Source organism: Scyliorhinus torazame, chromosome 11, assembly GCF_047496885.1.
Source record: "Scyliorhinus torazame isolate Kashiwa2021f chromosome 11, sScyTor2.1, whole genome shotgun sequence".
In the NCBI taxonomy this organism is placed as follows: domain Eukaryota; kingdom Metazoa; phylum Chordata; class Chondrichthyes; order Carcharhiniformes; family Scyliorhinidae; genus Scyliorhinus; species Scyliorhinus torazame.
The window spans coordinates 187,525,384-187,543,752 of NC_092717.1; the positions used below are offsets into that span (position 1 = coordinate 187,525,384).

At 48.6% G+C, this 18,369-nt stretch overlaps 1 protein-coding gene across 1 annotated transcript in view; it reads left to right on the top strand.

Moving 5' to 3' along the window:
- LOC140385722 (unconventional myosin-Id-like) overlaps window positions 1-18,369 on the top strand; it is a 264,080-nt gene that overhangs the window by 120,957 nt on the left and 124,754 nt on the right. Inside the window, exon 14 of the mRNA XM_072468175.1 lies at window positions 2,310-2,442. Coding sequence (XP_072324276.1) covers window positions 2,310-2,442 — 133 coding nt within the window. The remainder of the gene's footprint in view (window positions 1-2,309; window positions 2,443-18,369) is intronic.

Genomic DNA, 18,369 nt, shown 5'->3' on the forward strand with positions numbered 1-18,369 from the left:
GGAGTCGAGGCTCAAAACTGTGAGCTTCACTTGCTCTCTTTCATCTAGGCCATACATGGTCGCCTGATGTTTAACCTTTGCAAAATAATGCTGCGGGTCCGTTGTGGGTTGGAACGGTGTTATCTTATCGCACGCGTCCCTTAATTGGGTGATGGTTAATGGGGTGGTGTACAGAAAATCGCAGTCTCCGTCTGTTGTGGCCCTGCGCTGCATGGTAACAGGGTTCATGGGATTGTGCTCTGCCTGTGCAGTCAGGGGTGGGGGTGCTTTTCTTTTCTGAGTTTTATCCTGAGTACATGTTCCATGTTCATATCTATGGACAGTCTCATTTAACTCCTGCCAATTGGGGCCATTTTCCTGATCGAACTGGGATCCAAATGTATTCTGGAAGCCATTTTGTACAGAAAGTAGGGATTGCAGGTCTGCAATTTGCTTTCAGCATTTGGCGTGGTCTACCAAGCTCTGCCTTTGTTCCGTCATGGAACTGTGGAGTGCTCGTAGGGCTGCTTTTAAATCGTTACATTGTTTTTTTAATTGCTCGACTTGGTGTTCTGTCTCTTCTCGAACCAACACCGCCCGTTGCGTGTCTTGGTAGGTCTTATCGTATTGTGACTGAAAGCTGCTTAGGTGAGCGAAACAAGGTTGGTGTGCCCGTTTGACATCAGCCATCTCCTTGTCCTTCGCCGCTAACTGCTCTCTAAGTTGCCTGTTAACTTTTTTGTACTTGCTAACGTCTCCCTCATTATTTTTCTCTCTGTCTTCAATCTCTCTGCGGAGCGTCTTCACGACCTCCTCCGTGCCTCGCAATTGTGCCAAGCAGGACACGATTGCCATCGGCTTTTGAGCTTTCCCTAAACCTTTCTTATGAATCTCGGTCAGGTTCTCCCACCAAGGATGTCCTATACCTCCGGGACCTGTTTCGTCGTTTGCACAAAATTCGTTCCAAAGGGGCCATCCTTTCTCTTTTAGATATTTCCAAATTTCCTCTTCCCATATGGGAAACTGCCCTGCTCTATTGGTCGCTGCGACCTCGAATTCCTGGGGGTTCATAAGGCGTTCCATTGCTTTCATTGCCATCTCTACTGTTATCTATGGGTTTCTACTGAATTTGGAACAGGGGGAAATAAAGTGGTGATGTAAACATGGGTACGGCTTACGCTATTTTCCGGTCTACAAAACTCCCGACAGTTTTACGCAACAAAATCTATCAAGTTTACCTTATAGCCCTTGTTAGTACGCATGCAAAGAACACACTTCCGAATCTTGGTGGTTTGATCGATACTGGTATTACGCTTGTGGTTTTTACTTTTTCGAATTGGATTTCTAATTCAAATTTGGGTTCTCTCGGAGTGACTAGGTCGAGTCCGGTCAGATGTCGGCAGTAATGTTGCTCTGTTTACTTGCTATAAATATGGCGGTTAATAAGGTCGTCTTTCTTAATCCTAATTATGAGTATACTTTCAGAGTCGCCAGGTATCTCTCGATACCGCCACGAGGTTCAACCCAAATACCGATCAAAGAGCCAATACACCAGTTAGTTAATTCAAAGTCAATGGTATTTATTTACACACAGTATGATTAACTCATGCACAATAACACTACAGGCTAAACTATATCTATCACTAACACCTATACTTAACTTCGGGTGCCCACTTAGGTCAGAGGAACAATGGCCGGTGTTCGGATCTGAGGCTGTTGGGTTCGAAGAGGTAACAGGAGTACAGCTAAGGTCATCCGTCTGGTAGCGAGTGTTGACCATGAACTTACTTGCTTCTGGTGATGCTGGTGGAAGGGTCTCTCCGCTTGAGAGCCGAATCCAAGAAAGTGAACCTTTGGTGGGGGTTCCTTCTTATACTTGGAGGGGCTTTGCGCGCTTTTAGGCGGGCCTTAAACTTGGTCCCAATTAATTGGGCAGCTTCTTGATCATTGTCATCGATCCCCACACTTGGATGAGAAAGAGAGAAATCCCATGTTGTAATACGCCTTTAATAAATAGGAACATGACATTGCGCGGAAGGAAATGTGCCATGCAATCCAGTTTTAGTTTCATTTTTGTTTTCAGCAGAGCACAGGCACATCTTTGCAACTCTGATGTGTATTCAAGTTTTCTGTCCATGTATAAATGTTCACATGTGTCTAGACTCAATAAGTGAACACACACACGCTGAACCATTTCTTTCTAACCGATTGGTGCCTTTACATCATTATGAAGGCACAACACCCCACACTCCTTGTACTTACATAGCCAGCCTTAATGAGTGAAAAATCGGGAGCACAACTGACTGAAATGTGTTTCTTTCTATTTCTAGTTCTAACCCTGTGTTGAAAGACATGTGGCCAGACGGGCAACTAAGTATCACAGAAGTCACCAAACGACCGCTGACTGCTGCAACCCTCTTCAGGAGTTCCATGATTGCACTTGTTGTTAACTTGGAATGTAAGGTAAAGAAAGTCTACCACAGAATTACAGAATTGTTGCAGTGCAGAAGGAGGCCGTTCGGCCTGTCATGTCATTGCCATCTCTCCAAATGAACATTCTTCCTTTTCAGATAATAATCTAATTCCCTCTTGAATGCCTCAATTGAACCTGTCTATCTGAGTCACACTGCCATCCACATTTCACACATTACGATTACAGCCAAGTGCAAATCATCTTCAGTGTTCAGAGCTCAGGTCCTTCATTATTTACCTACTTCAAATGTTTTCCCGCCCATTCCTATGCTGCATGGGGTCTTGTGGTGCAGTGTTTCATGTCCATGCCTCTGAGGCAGAGGGCGGGATTTTCCCGCAACTGGCCTGATGGCCCGACGTCGGCGCCAAGAGTGGCGCGAACCACTCCGGCGTCGAGTCGACCGGAAGGTGCGGAATCCTCCGCACTTCCAGGGGCTAGGCCGGTGGCGGAGAGGTTGGCGCCATGCCAACCGGTGCCGAAGGACCAGCGCGAGTTGGCGAAAGCGCAGAATCGCCGGCGTGGTTCCGCGCATGCGCAGACTGGCTGGTGGGTTCCTGCGCATGCGCCGGCCAGCGCGGAACCCTACAGAGGCCAGCGCGGAAGGAAAGAGTTCCCCCACAGCACAGGCTCGACCGCAGATCGGTGGGCCCCGATCGCGGGCCAGGCCATCGTGGGACCCCCCATGGGGCCGGATCCCCCCGCAGCCCCCTGAGGACTCACCTAGCCGGACTACAAGCCGGTCCCGCCGTGATGGACCAAGTCCATTTCACGCCGGTGGGACTGGCCAGGAAACGACGTCTGCTCGGCCCATCGGGGCCCGGCGAATTGCCGGGGGGGCTGCTGCTAACGGCCCCCGACCGGCATGGCGTAAACCCCGTCCCCGCCTGAAAACCAGCGTCCCCGTCAGAGTGGCGGGGCGGGATTCACACCACCCCCCGGGGATTCTCCAACCCGGCGGGGGGGGTCGGAGAATCCCGCCCACAAGCTTTGGTTTTGAGTCCCACCCAAGGAAGGTGCGTTCGTAATGCAGGCGAACAGGTTGAGCATCAACTTGTAAATCCTTTCAACACATGCCAATGGCGGCTAATAAATTCCTGATCAACAATATAATGGAAAGAAATTGGTGCTCCTCCAATCACTGTCCGCAGCTCCAGACTACAACATGTTTGTAAAAGTGTATGTTGCCACAGGAGTTCCGATTCCCTGAAAGAACTGGAACCCATCACCACCCATATGCTGCAGCTCCAGGTTAGGGCACAGCTTTAACTGACCATTGACCAGTTACTGGCTCCAAGGAGTGTTTAGTCAGGGGCAGGATAGTGGCAGTCATTACCACTCACACAAAACCTGATTGCATGCATGCACAGCCCAGACTGACAGCTCATTCACACAGAAGTGTAGTCCATACATACATTTCGCTCACAAGCTCATTCTCTCATCTCACTCACAAATAACTCAATCAAATGTCTCGTGCACACGCAATCATAGAATTACAGAATCATAGAAAGCTATGGCACAGAAAGGAGGCCTTTCAGCTCAAATTACCCTGCCAAGTTAGATTCAACCTTTCCCAATAACATTAACAAACCTCCCCTGTTACAAACTATTCGGATGTAACTCATCTGGCTTGTACAGATTCTACCTTACCCAAAATCAGCTCAATGCCCTCCCCTACTTCACCATCTCTCCAGCTACACATTTATCTGCACTATCCTCCTATTATTGTACTAACGCAGGGCACCAGAAGTAATCCGGAGATTACTACTGTCATGATATGCACCCATGCACATAATGAGATACAGACAGGCAGTGACAGACACCCAGTGCAGCCAATCAACACACACCCAGTACAGCCAATCATCACACAGGACAGAACACAACCAATCACCAGGCAGAAGACTAGAAGGTGGTCTCCCACTATAAAACACATGAGGCATCAACAGTCTGTTTCTTTCCACTGGTGACAACTGTAGTGACAGTCAGGGTGTATATATCAGTTAACACCTTCTACATGTGCCTCAGAGCTAGTCTGGTCTAGTTAGTTATAGTAAGCACGCTTGGATTAGTAGAGTGTCAAACCCACAGTGAACTGTGTGCACTGCTTAACAAGTTCAATAAAACATATTGAACTAACATCAAAGTTTGGAGTCTACTTTCAAGTACAACTGCATCCAATTGCAGCCTGTGTTACCCCAGGGTGATTAACACAACATGGTACCAGTAGTCTACTATCTCTAAGTGGTTTACCTTGAGTGATTCCGTGATGACCAGCAAGTGCCTTCCAGCGGCATGGAGAAGATCCAGGTCCCTCCACAGCTACGGATCTTCAGCAATCTCAGCGCCAACTGGTGGGTCTTCAAGCAAAGGTTCCTTCTCTACATTGAGGCCTCGGGCCTCGAGGATGCGCCTGATGCCAGAAAAATCGTGCTGCTCCTATCAACTGTGGGAGACCAAGCCATCCAGATTTTCAACTCACTTAATTTTACCGATGGCCAGGACAAGACCAAATTCAAGATCGTTTTGGAGAAGTTCGACAGTCACTGTGAAGTCGAAACAAACGAGAGCTTTGAGCGCTATATCTTCCAGCAACGCCTTCAGGGTAAGGATGAACCGTTCCAATCCTTTCTAACTCATCTCCGTATATTAGCGCAGTCCTGCAATTAGTACAACCGCTGAATCCATGATCAAGGATCAGATCGTGTTTGGGGTGCACTCCGATTCCTTGCGGGAGCAACTCCTCAAAATTAAGCACATGATCCTGCCAGTCACAATCGAGACGTGTATAGTGCATGAGCATGCGAGAAATCGGTACTCCCGTTTCAAATCAGCAGAATACGAAAAACTTGCCTCCCACGAGGAAGAGAGTGTACAGGCCATCGCCCGGATGCAGCGCATCAGTATCGATGATAGCGGCCATTTTGCACGCTTTTCCTGGGGCCTCACGCATGCGCGGCACGAACGGGAGAACGAAGCGGCCGAAAACCAAACTGCGCAGGTGCGAAGGTCAGCTGACCGCACTGCGCATGTGCGGCGACGCATGGAGCGTAACAATGTCAATGCCATGAAGTGCTTGAACTGCGGCACCGCCCACTTAAAGCGGCAATGCCCTGCAAAAGGCAGGAGCTGTTTAAATTGCGGGAAGCCTGGACATTATGCAGCCTTGTGCAGGTCTGCACCACCAGTCAAGGGCCAGCGATCCCAATTCCAACGCAAACGCGTTTGATGTGGACAGCAAGGTTTACCGGATTCTGATCCTTGGAGCACTACAGATCCAGAGGACGACTGCCTGGAGTCCCCCTATCGTGTGGGCATCCTAACTACATGTGAGTATGCCTCCTCAAATTCAGCAAGACGCCTATCTATCCTCAATGTGGATTCAGCGGACGAATGGTGTGCTGTCATACAAGTTAATCAATGCGGCATCCAGTTCAAGCTGGACACTGGTGCTTCTGCCAATCTCATCTCTCAAGCTGATTTTGGCCGCAGTAAAAAGCAACCCAAAATTCTTCTGCCAGGCTGCCAGCTCCTCGATTATAATGGCAATGCCATAACTGGACTAGGATCTTGTCATCTACTCGTCTCCAACAAGACCATCAATGTCAAATTGCGATTCGAAATCGTCAAGCCTGATAAGGCATCCCTACTCGGTGCCCATGCATGCCAGCTACTCAACCTCGTACAGCGAGTCCATGCCATGTCTTCTTCCAATGTGGATCTTCAGGCTGACATTGATGACATCCTTGCTCAATATCTGGATGAGTTTGATGGAATGGGCACTCTGCCATACTGCTACAAGATCCTACTCAGGCCTGAGGCCACGCCTGTAATCCATGCACCACGCCGGGTGCCGGTTCTTCTGAAGGAACGTTTAAAGGAACAGCTACAGGTGCTCCAAGACCAGGGCATCATCTCCAAAGTGACGGAACCGACTGACTGGGTCAGCTCAATGGTCTGTGTGAAGAAGCCCTCAGGAGAGTTGCGGAAATGCATAGATCCCAAAGATCTTAAGCAGAACATAATGCGGGAGCACTACCCGATCCCAAAGCGGGAGGAACTGACCAGTGAGATGGCATACACCAAATTCTTCACGAAGCTAGATGCATCGCATAGTTTCTGGCAGATACAACTGGACGAATCCAGCAGGAAGCTCTGCACGTTCAATACACCATTTGGCAGGCACTGTTATAACCGTATTGCAGGCATTGTTTCAGCCTCTGAAATCTTCCACAGGATCATGGAGCAGATGATGGAGGGCATTGAGGGTGTGCGTGTCTATGTAGATGATGTAATCATCTGGTCCACGACCCCCGAGGAACACATATCTCGTCTCAAACAAGTCTTTTGACGTGTCCATGCAAACGGCCTCAAGCTGAACAAGGCCAAGTGCTCCTTTGGCATGTCAACCATCAAGTTCTTGGGCGACCAGATATCCCAGCAGGGTATGCGACCAGATTCGGATAAGGTCAAGATCATTAACGCTATGAAGACCCCGGAAGACAAGAAGGCGGTACTACGCTTCCTTGGAATGGTGAACGTCTTGGGAAAATTCATTCATAACATGGCCTCACACTCCACGGCTCTCAGGCACCTGGCGAAGAAGTCCACTGCATTCCAGTGGCTACCCACACATCAAGCAGAGTGGCTCGAGCTCAAAGCAAAGCTCCCCACTGCTCCGGTACTAGCGTTTTTTGCCCGGACAGGGAAACAAAAATCTCCATGGACGCAAGCCAGGACGGCATTGGTGCGGTACTCCTCCAGAGGGATGACTCCTCGTCCTGGGCTCCAGTTGCTTTTGCGTCAAGGGCCATGACTCGTACTGAACAGAGGTACACCCAAATAGAAAAAGAGTGCCTTGGCCTCCTAACCAGCATTGTAAAGTTCCATGACTACGTCTACGGTCTACCAACATTCACAGAGAAGACTGACCACAAACCCTTGGTCCATAACATTCATAAGGACTTGAATGACATGACACCCAGGCTTCAGCACATTCTCCTTCGACTCCGCAGGTACGATTTTGAGTTAGTTTACACACCAGGCAAGGAGCTGATAATTTCGGCTGCCCTGTCCCGCTCCATCACCTCGCCCTGTGAACAGGTTAACTTCATCCGCCACATTGAGGCACAGGTGCAGCTGTGTATCAGCAACCTCCCAGCCTCAGATGAAAGAGTGATCAGCCTTCGTGAAGAGACTGCCAAAGACCTTCTTCTGCAGCATGTAATGCACCACCTTGCAAATGGCTGGCAAAAAGGGCAATGCCCTCTGTTCTTCAATGTGAAGGACGACCTGACGGTCGTCGAGGGGATCCGCCTCAAGCTAAATCGAATCGTTATTCCCCAAAGTCTGCAGAGCTTAGTGCTCAAAAAATCCATGAGGGACACCGAGGTGTTGAAAAGTGTAGGCGCAGGGCCCGGCAGGCTGTCTATTGGCCTTGAATCAGACAGGAAATATCAAAACATGGTCCTCAATTGTGCGACCTGCCAGTGCTTCCAGCCTGCTCAGGCGAAAGAAACACTCCAGCAACACGAGATCGTGACCTCTCCGTGGTCCAAGGTGGGAATCAACCTTTTTCATGCCAATGGGTGTGACTATGTGCCCATCATAGATTACTTCTCAAATTACCTGGAAGTTGTGAAACTGTCAGACCTCACATCAAGGACAGTCATCAAGGCCTGCAAGGAGACATTTGCCAGGCATGGTATTCCACTCACTGTCATGAGTGACAATGGTTCCTGCTTCCACAGCCAAGAGTGGTCCAATTTCGCCAAGTCGTACCAATTCAACCACATTACCTCAAGCCCACACTACCCGCAGTCCAACGGGAAGGTTGAGAAAGGGGTCCATATAGTGAAGCAACTGCTCTGCAAGGCCGCGGTCTCTGCTTCTGACTTCAACCTTGCGCTGTTGGCGTTCAGGGCAACCCCCCTGTCCACCGATATGTCTCCGGCTCAACTCCTCATGAATAGAGACCTGTGGACGACTGTTCCGGCCATACACTTACCAGACCTGGATCACCTCCCAGTGCTGCAAAAGGTGCAGCAACTCAGGTACCGGCAAAAGCTGACGTACGATGCTCATGCTACCGATTTGACTGTGCTATCTCCGGAAGATGCTGTTCGGATCAAGCTACCTGATGGAGGCTGGTCAGCTCCAGCTGTTGTTGTTCGACAGGCTCTCCCAGATCGTTTGTAGTTCGTATGGCTGATGGCTCCATTGTCAGGCGCAACAGAAGGGCACTGTGCAAAGTTGCCTGCCCACCACCAGATCCTACTTTTCCATATGTTGTTATGCCTCCTCCGGACACCTCGCACCACGAGGCCACCAATCTGGCAGCAATCCCGCCTGTCAAGGCGCCGTCGTCCCCACCTCCACCTCTCAGGCGGTGAACAAGGATCAGACGCAAGCCCCAAAGATTGGACTTGTAGACATTTATCTTGTAAATTTTGTACTGTACCTGCAAGCTAGACACCTCTTATGTGTATATTCATCCACTCGCTTTCATCCACTCGCCATTTATGTAAATAGTTCTACATGTAAATACAGTCGCATATGTTCCAAGCAACCAACATTTTTTTTTAAAAAGGGGAGATGTCATGATATGCACATAATGAGATACAGACACCCAGTACAGCCAATCAACACACAGGACAGAACACAACCAACCAATCACCAGGCAGAACACTAGAAGGTGGTCTCCCACTATAAAACACACGAGGCATCAACACTCTGTCCACTGGTGACAACTGTAGTGACACTCAGGGTGTATATATCAGTTAACACCTTCTACACGTGGCTCAGAGCTAGTCTGGTCTAGTTAGTTGTAGTAAGCACGCTTAGACTAGTAGACTGTCAATCCCACAGCGAACTGTGTGCACTGCTTAACAAGTTCAATAAACCATATTGAACTAACATCAAAGTTTGGATCTACTTTCAAGTACAACTGCATCCAGTTGCAGTCCGTGTTACCCCAGGGTGATTAACACGACCACTACCTTTGAGATCCTGCTTATTAATTTTTCCCTAGTTCTCTAAAATCTGCCTGAGGTAGTTCATCACTCTCTCTATCTATGTCATACATAACAATACGCTTCTTCCTCCTCCCTCATAGGGATATTCTGCAGCCATTCAGTGACATCTTTGACCAGGACACCAGACAGGCAACATGTCATTCCGGACTCATGTCTTCAACCTCAGAAACACCTGTCTTTCCCCAAATTATTGTTGAGCCTCCTGCCACTATTACTTTTCTGAAATTCGTCCTCCTCCCCACACCCTGTGCCAATCCACCGCCTCCCACATAACCACATACAGCTGATCACCCCATGACACTGTGGACTTGACCTGGCTATAATCCCTTGAGGAACCATCTTCAGAGTACACCAGAATTAACTGAATATCACTGAGAGAGAAATATGTACTGAGGCGAATTGTGCACTGCCTGCCTGGTGCTTCTTCTCTGTCTGGCAGCCACCCATTCCTTCTCTGCCTCTTAAGGTGCAGGAGTGATCACTCCCCGAAACATGTTGCTCGACGTTCAAACAATTGGAGCTCAGGCTCCTCCAGATGATGACTTTTCCTGCACATGTGTTTGTCCAGGATGCAGGAAAATCCTGAGGTTCCCACATGGAACAAGAAGTGCATTCAATGGAACTAAATACCCTGCCCTGCAGGCCCTTATTTAGTACGCCACCATCTAAAGTTACCATAAATAAACTTAAGACTTGCTCCTAATCTGGACAAAAGAAAACACACTCACCAACTGCTCACCAGTTGCTCCTGTCCTTGTGTTGATAATCCCATGCGGTGTTTTTATCTACCTCTCACAGTTCTTACTCACCTCTGGACTCTCCTTTTGCTCTGACACTCTCAAACTTCCCGAGGTCCGATTTCCTTTATTTCCAGATTCTCCAAATCTTTCTTGGATACTGATTCCAGAAAAAATGAGATACTAATGTAAAAGAATTGACTAAAGGTGCTGGAAGTTATGTTTATCAGTCTCCAATGCTATGCAAACTACAATTGTGTGAAAAATTAACAGTATAATAAAACCAACAACAAATTAATACTTTCCTGTTATCCACCAATCCCCTCCCTCTGTGATTTATTTCCCAATGTCCCATGATCAGCTCACACTCTGTCTACTACTGATCACTCTCAGTGAATGTCACTAACATAGATTAAACATAGAATTTACAGTGCAGAAGGAGGCCATTCGGCCCATCGAGACTGCACCAGCTCTTGGAAAGAGCACCCTACCCAAGGTCAACACCTCCACCCGATCCCCATAACCCAGTAACCCCACCCAACACTAAGGGCAATTTTGAACACTAAGGGCAATTTATCATGGCCAATCCACCTAACCTGCACATCTTTGGACTGTGGGAGGAAACCGGAGCACCCGGAGGAAACCCACGCACACACGGGGAGGATGTGCAAACTCCGCACAGACAGCGACCCAAGCGGGAATCGAACCTGGGACCCTGGAGCTGTGAAGCAATTGTGCTATCCACAATGCTACCGTGCTGCCCCAAAGTTTTGCCTGTTTTACCACTAGTTTTACCTGTACCAGTATCTCTGGCACTGCTCTCTCCTCCTCTTTCCCAAATCATTCTCCGGGATGGGCCGAATGGCCTCCTTCTGCACTGTAAATTCTATGATAATCTATGAACCTGATGGGGGGGTCTATGATTCACATATACATAGTCCATGCATGTCTCTCATGCACAGCTCATGCATGACTTATACACATATTGTACAAACAATTTATATACTTACAACTGATATACATACTGTACACACAACCTATATACACACTGTACATACAATTTGTATACTTACAACTGGTATACATACGTACTGTACACAACTTATATATATACAACGTATGTACATACTGTACACCCAGCCTATATGCACACTGTATATATAACTTGTATACTTACAATTGCTATACATACTGTACACACAACTTATATATACAACTTATATACATACTGTACACACAACTTCATACTGTACGCACATCTCATTCACACACACAGGCTGGGGGGCAGGATTCTGTGATCCTGAGGCTAAGTGTTGACGTCGTCGGAAACGTTGTCGCGTTTCTCAACAGCGTCAACACGGCCTCAGGGTCAGCAATTCTGCCCCCTCCAGGGGGCCAGCAGGTCACTGGAGTGGTTCACGCTGCTCCAGCTGCTGATCCCATCGACAAATGGACACCGCAGGATCCGCGCATGCACAGTGGCACCGGCGCCAACGCGCGCATGCGCAGTGGCTTCCTTCAACATGCCGGCCCCGACACAACATGATGCAGGACTACAAGGGCCAGCGCAGAAGAAATGAGGTCCCCAGCCAGAGAGGCAGGCACGCCGATCGGTGGGCCCCGATCGCGGGCCAGGCCTCATCGAAGGGGTCAGACCCCCCTCCCCCGCACAGGCCGCCCCCCCCCCGACCCTTCCATGCCGAGGTCCCGCTAGCTGAGAGCAGGTGTGGACGACGCCGGCGGGACTCGGCGTTTTTACGACTGCTGCTCGGCCTATCCCGGGCCGAAAATCTGTGGGCCGGCCGTGTAGAACGGCCCCCGACCGGTGCCACACCAGTGCCAAATGCGCCGAGGCAGCGTGGCGCGATTTGCTCCGGTCGGGGGGATTATCCGGCCCGGCCCCGGGCTGAGAGAATCCCGCCCGGGATCTGCCTATGTTTGGTGGCAGGTTTGGAAGTGGGAATGATTTCCACTGAGGGCGGGATGCCTGAACCAATTCTATCTTGCGTTGTTCAGCTATTACATGTGCACCCGCAAGGAGCTCGCTGATTCTCGTAAGAGGGCAAGCAGGACGTTGGCGTCCCTGCTATTACCTCACAGAATTGAAAGTCTGGGTGCCATTTATAAAACGCACCCAGACAGCCTGCACTAACCCTCGCTCCTTTGCTCGGCCACTGCCCCACCCTTCCCTGCTAGCCCTTCCTTGGTCATCCCACAAGCAACTTGCACTGTCACCACCCGGTCTCAAGCAAAGGCTGCCATTTTACAGACCCTCCCCAAAGAGGACAATACAGCATTAATTACGGAAGAAGGCTACCTCACTAGGTGCAATCCAATATGTGAATATTCTGCTGGCAGGGAATTTAGTTCTGCGGGATAACTTGTTTCTGGTGAAGTGACCTTTTAATAATCATACATGACTTGCTAATGTATGCAAAAGGGTTTCCCGACATTGTTTGTCTGGAAGCTCTACCTGCTTTTAACCCACTTCTAAAGTCCATAGAATTTAATTGCTAAATTTCATCCCGCTAGCGGGAAAGTTATTTTGGCCTCGTGTCAAATTAAGTTCCCCCATTCGCCAAGCTTCCGGTTGTTAGCCGGCTCAGAAGATTCTGCCCCTATATACAACTTAAATATATATTAAGAAGTCTTATAACACCAGGTTAATGTCCAACAGGTTTGTTTTGAATCACTAGCCTTTGGAGCACAGCTCCTTCCTCAGGTGAATCAGGGGGTTGGATAGGGTGGACAGTGAGAGCCTTCTCCCGCGGATGGAAATGGCTGGCACGAGGGGACATAACTTTAAACTGAGGGGTAATAGATATAGGGCAGAGGCCAGAGGTAGGTTCTTTACGCAAAGAGTAGTGAGGCCGTGGAATGCCCTACCTGCTACAGTAGTGAACTCGCCAACATTGAGGGCATTTAAAAGTTTATTGGATAAACATATGGATGATAATGGTATAGTGTAGGTTAGATGGCTTTTTGTTTCGGTGCAACATCGTGGGCCGAAGGGCCTGTACTGCGCTGTATTGTTCTATGTTCTATGTTCTATGAATGAAGAGGTGGGTTCCAGAAACATACATATAGACAAAGTCAAAGATGCAAGACGATACGTTGAATATGAGTCTTTTATATTCAAAGTATCGTCTTGCATCTTTGACTTTGTCTATATGTATGTTTCTGGAACCCCCTCTTCATTCACCTGATGAAGGAGCTGCACTCTGAAAGTTAGTGATTCGAAACAAACCTGTTGGACTTTAACCTGGTGTTGTGAGACTTCTTACTGAGCTCACCCCAGTCCAATGCTGGCATCTCCACATCATAAACACATATTGTAAACACAACTGATTCACACACACAAATAACTCATGCATGTCTCATTCACATACAACTCATTCACACAGGTACACAACTCGTTCTCATACACACAACCAATTCATATAGACATACCTTACATACAATTCACTTGCATACACGCACAGCCCATACACATCTCACACACACACAATTCATCTCATGTCTCATCCATTGTTTACTTCCACACTTAGCCTGTACACAGATACACAACTCATTCAAACACACGCGCACACACAGTTCATTCACATACACACAATTAGGGGCTGGTTTAGCACAGGGCTAAATAGCTGGCTTTGAAAGCAGACCAAGGCAGGCCAGCAGCACGGGTTCAATTCACGTACCAGCCTCCCCGTACAGGCGCCGGAATGTGGCGACTAGGGGCTTGTCACAGTAACTTCATTTGAAGCCTACTTGTGACAATAAGCGATTTTCATTTAATTTAGTTTCACCCACATACATCACAGTCACAAATCATTCATTTATCTCAATGATACTCATTCACTTGCCTCACTCGCATGCTTCACCAGTGCACACATGGGTACACACAGACACACTCACGCACAAACACAAACAGATACACACACATACACACACACACACATAAAATCAATCTCACTCATATAAAATTCATTTGCAAGTCTCAATTACAAACAACCTATTTGTACATCCAGATCTATCCTAAATCTCTGACATTTAATTATATATCAAATCGCCTTGTTCTAGAATCCATAATCACATGAAATAATCTGTTTCTATCCATCATGTTCTTCCCTTTCATCATTTTAAAACACTCCTTTCAAATAACCTCAAAGTTCCCTCTGTTCTAACAAAAACAGCCTCAGTTTAACTGTGATTCAGGCTCTGGCCTGCGGTCCAGATCCCTTTCACAGTCTCTCTTTTACCAAGGTAGTATAAGACAAATGATTCCACTTTCACTTCTTTCTTGTCCTTCCTGGGACAGTTGTCATGTTTTTCTGTCATCACAATTAATCAGCTGATGCCATCTGAGTAGAATCCAGGACAGTAATCTCTTTCTGCCAATGCTTCCAGGGGCTGGTTTAGCACAGTGAGCTAAATAGCTGGCTTGTAAAGCAGACTAAGGCCAGCAGCGCAGGTTCAATTCCCGTACCAGCCTCCCCGAACAGGTGCCGGAATGTGGCGACTAGGGGCTTTTCACAGTAACTTCATTTGAAGCCTACTTGTGACAATAAGCGATTTTCATTCAGGTGAGACATAATCTAGGGGCTAATCTAAAAACATTGGAAGAGCATTTGCCTGCTGTTGGGACATGGGAATGTCATGCAGAAAGTTATAGGGCGTGATTTAACGGCTGCATTGCATCTAGTCCAGATCCGTGTGTGCCGGTTAAATCGGGGGAGAGGCCACACTCGGGGGATGCAGGATTAGTTCTTGATCTAACCAGCCTGCTTCCGCTGGCAGGTTCTGAATCCCACCTAGATGTGGAATTAAGACCAATTGAGGGCAATCTCCATCTCATTAACGAGATGGAAGACCAATCTAACAGCCTCCTGGGAACTATCCGGGTCTCCAGTGAGAGGTCATGCGGGCTTGGCACCCCATGGAGAAGGAGGAGGAAACCCGTTCCCATCGATAGTGCAGGCCACTGCAGTCCTGAACTTTCATGCAATGGGTTCACTCCAGGATTCAAGCAGAGACTTGTGCGACATATCACAAGCCACAGCCCACAAGTGCATTTGTTAAGTTACAATGCCCTGTATGCCCAGGCAGCTGACTATACAAAAATTGAGCTGGACCAAACCCATCAAGATGCCCGGCTGCAGGATTCGTGCATGACAGCTACATACTTGGACACTGGGAGATCCCTGGCATCCTTGAAGACCGCCCCAGAATGACGGGTTGGCTCTTGGGGGATAAGTGGTACCTGCTGAGGAGCTGGCTGGTGATTCCAGCGCAAAGGTCGGTAACCGATGCAGAGACCCGATACAACAATATATGTTTAGGGCAGCACGGTAGCACAAGTGGATAGCACTGTGGCTTCACAGCGCCAGAGTCCCAGGTTCGACTCCCCATAGAACGATACAGCGCAGTACAGGCCCTTCGGCCCACGATGTTGCACCGAAACAAAAGCCATCTAACCTACACTATGCCCTTATCATCTATATGTTTATCCAATAAACTGGGTCACTGTCTGTGCGGAGTTTGCACATTCTCCCCGTGTCTGCATGGATTTCCTGCGGGTGCTCCGGTTTCCTCCCACAGTCCAAAGACTTGCAGGTTAGGTGGATTGGCCATGATAAATTGCCCTTTGTGATCAAAAAGGTTAGGAGGGGTTATTGCGTTACGGGGATAGGGTGGAAGTGAGGGCTTAAGTGGGTTGGTGAAGACTCGATGGGCCGAATGGCCTCCTTCTGCACTGTATGTTCTATGTTCTAACGAGGCCCATGTTACCACCCGTGCTGTCATTGAGCGGGGCATCGGACTGCTCAAAATACGGTTCCAATAAGTCCAAAAATGTGCAGGTTAGGTGGATTGGCCATGCTAAATTGCCCTTAGTGTTGGGTGGGGTTACTGGGTTATGGGGATAGGGTGGAGGTGTTGGCCTTGGGTAGGGTGCTCTTTCCAAGAGCCGGTGCAGACTCGATGGGCCGAATGGCCTCCTTCTGCACTGTAAATTCTATGATAATCTATGAATTGAGTTGTATAAAACTTTAGTTATGCCACATTTGGAATATTGCGTGCAGTTCTGGTCGCTATACTACCAGAAGAATGTGGATGCTTTGGAGCGAGTGCAAAGACGGTTTCCAAGGACATTGCCTGGTCTGGAGGGTGTTAGCTATGACGAGAGGTTGAATAAACTCCGATTGTTTTCGTTAGAAAGAGGAGGCTGAGGGGAGACCTGATTGAGGTCTACAAAATTATGAGAGGTATAGACAGGGTGGATAGTCAGAAGCTTTTTACCAGGGTGGAAGACTCAATAACAAGGAGGCACAGGCTCAAGGTGAGAGGAGGAAAGTTTAAGGGAGATGTGAGGGGAAATTTTTTCGCACAGAGGATGGTGGGTGCCTGGAACGCGTTGCCAGTGGAGGTGGTGGAGGCAGGCACGATAGCAACATTTAAAATGTATCTTGATAGACACATGAATGGGTGGGAAATGGAGGGATATAGATCATTTGGGCAACAAGTAGTAGGTCTAAATGAGGAATCTGGATCAGCGCAGGCTTGCTGGGCTGAAGAGCCTGTTCCTGTGCTGTAATATTCTTTGTTCTCATTGTTCTTTGTTCAATGCCTGGACCACTCTGGTGGTGCACTGCAGTACACTCTCTTTTGCGCTTTGTCGTGGTCTGCTGTGCCCTCCACAACCTGACACAGCAGAGGGGTGACATGTTGGAAGAGGAGGGACATGAGGCCTCATCTGAGGAGGATGAGACTGGTGAGGACCTGCGGGAACAGCCGGAGGAAGGAGGACAGGTCCGGCATGCCTGGAAGGACAGGGAGGCTCTCGTCATCGCCCCCTTCTCAAAGGACGAGGCTTTGTCTGTCAGCTGACCGCTCTCCCCCCATCCCTCCTTCTCCCCCAGCCCTCCTTCTCCTTCATCCCTCCTTTCCCCAGCAATCTCTCCTTCCCCCCCCCAAATCTATCCCTCACCCAATCCCTCCTTTCCACCAATCCCTTCTTCCCCCCTGTTGGGGACCCCCCCAGGGGTAGCCGGTGTGACCGGTGCCAGGGGGCTGGTGCCAACTCACCGTGCGGCACGGTGGAGGTCGTTGAGCTTCTTGCAGCACTGGCTGGTGGTCCTCCTTGTCACACTACCCGAGCTGACGGCCCCTGCCACTGCCTCCCAGGCAGCATGACTGCCCTGTGGCTGGCCCTCCAACCCCCTCAGGGGAACAGGGTGTCCAGTCTTGACTCCACTGTGTCCATTAGTCTGGCCAGGTCAGCAACCCCAAATCGTGGAGCTGGTCTGGTGGTGGCATGGCTGGTGTTTGCTCTGTGGGATTGATTTAAGTGCTGCTCCTCCTGCTTAGTGGCAGATTAGGCAGCGGGCCAGTCATTTGCAGCATGAAGCTGGTGAGGTTCCATTAAGTGGCCTAATTAACGTTAGATACCAGTGAGGGCCTCGGGTTGGCTGTCGGGAAACTCTTGGCATTTCCTGCTTGCTACCACACTTGGAGCAAATTTGGTTATATCGCGTCCCGCATCTTTGGGAGCAAACAAAATGGGCAGGGTACAGTTCAACATAGTTTAGGTTTACATGGCCTTTTGGAAGGAGTTGGCTAACTGACCAAATGGCCTTTTCTTGACCCATGCTAGCTTATGTTTTACTTTCATATGAGGAGGCAGAAATGGCCAACATTCATTTTGAAAGAATGTGCACCATTGTCCAGGAAATGAGGTGAGGCAATACAAACATGTAAGCTTCCCAGACTCCTCAACTTTTGGAAGCATTAATAATTAGTACATGGAACAATAAAAGCAGTCTTACGTTGTTGCCTGTTTGTTCTCTTCCTGTGTTTCCTGGTGTGGAGATGGAAGGATATTTTGTTGTGGTTAACTTGGATTCTGTGTTATGCACTCAATAGAAAACAATTTGATCTGCTGGTGATGGTGGGGGTGAGTAGAAAACATTTTGCTCCATTTGGTTGCGTACAATTGAGTGAGCAGAAGGAGTTTGGCCTATTTGGATGTGAGTGACTGGGAATGCTCTGAACATATTGGGACTCTGGACAATGCAAGTAAACAGGAAGGATTTTTATCCAGTGGATAGGAACGGGTTTGGTCTTTTCAGGTTTTATACAATAAAGATGGCTTGGC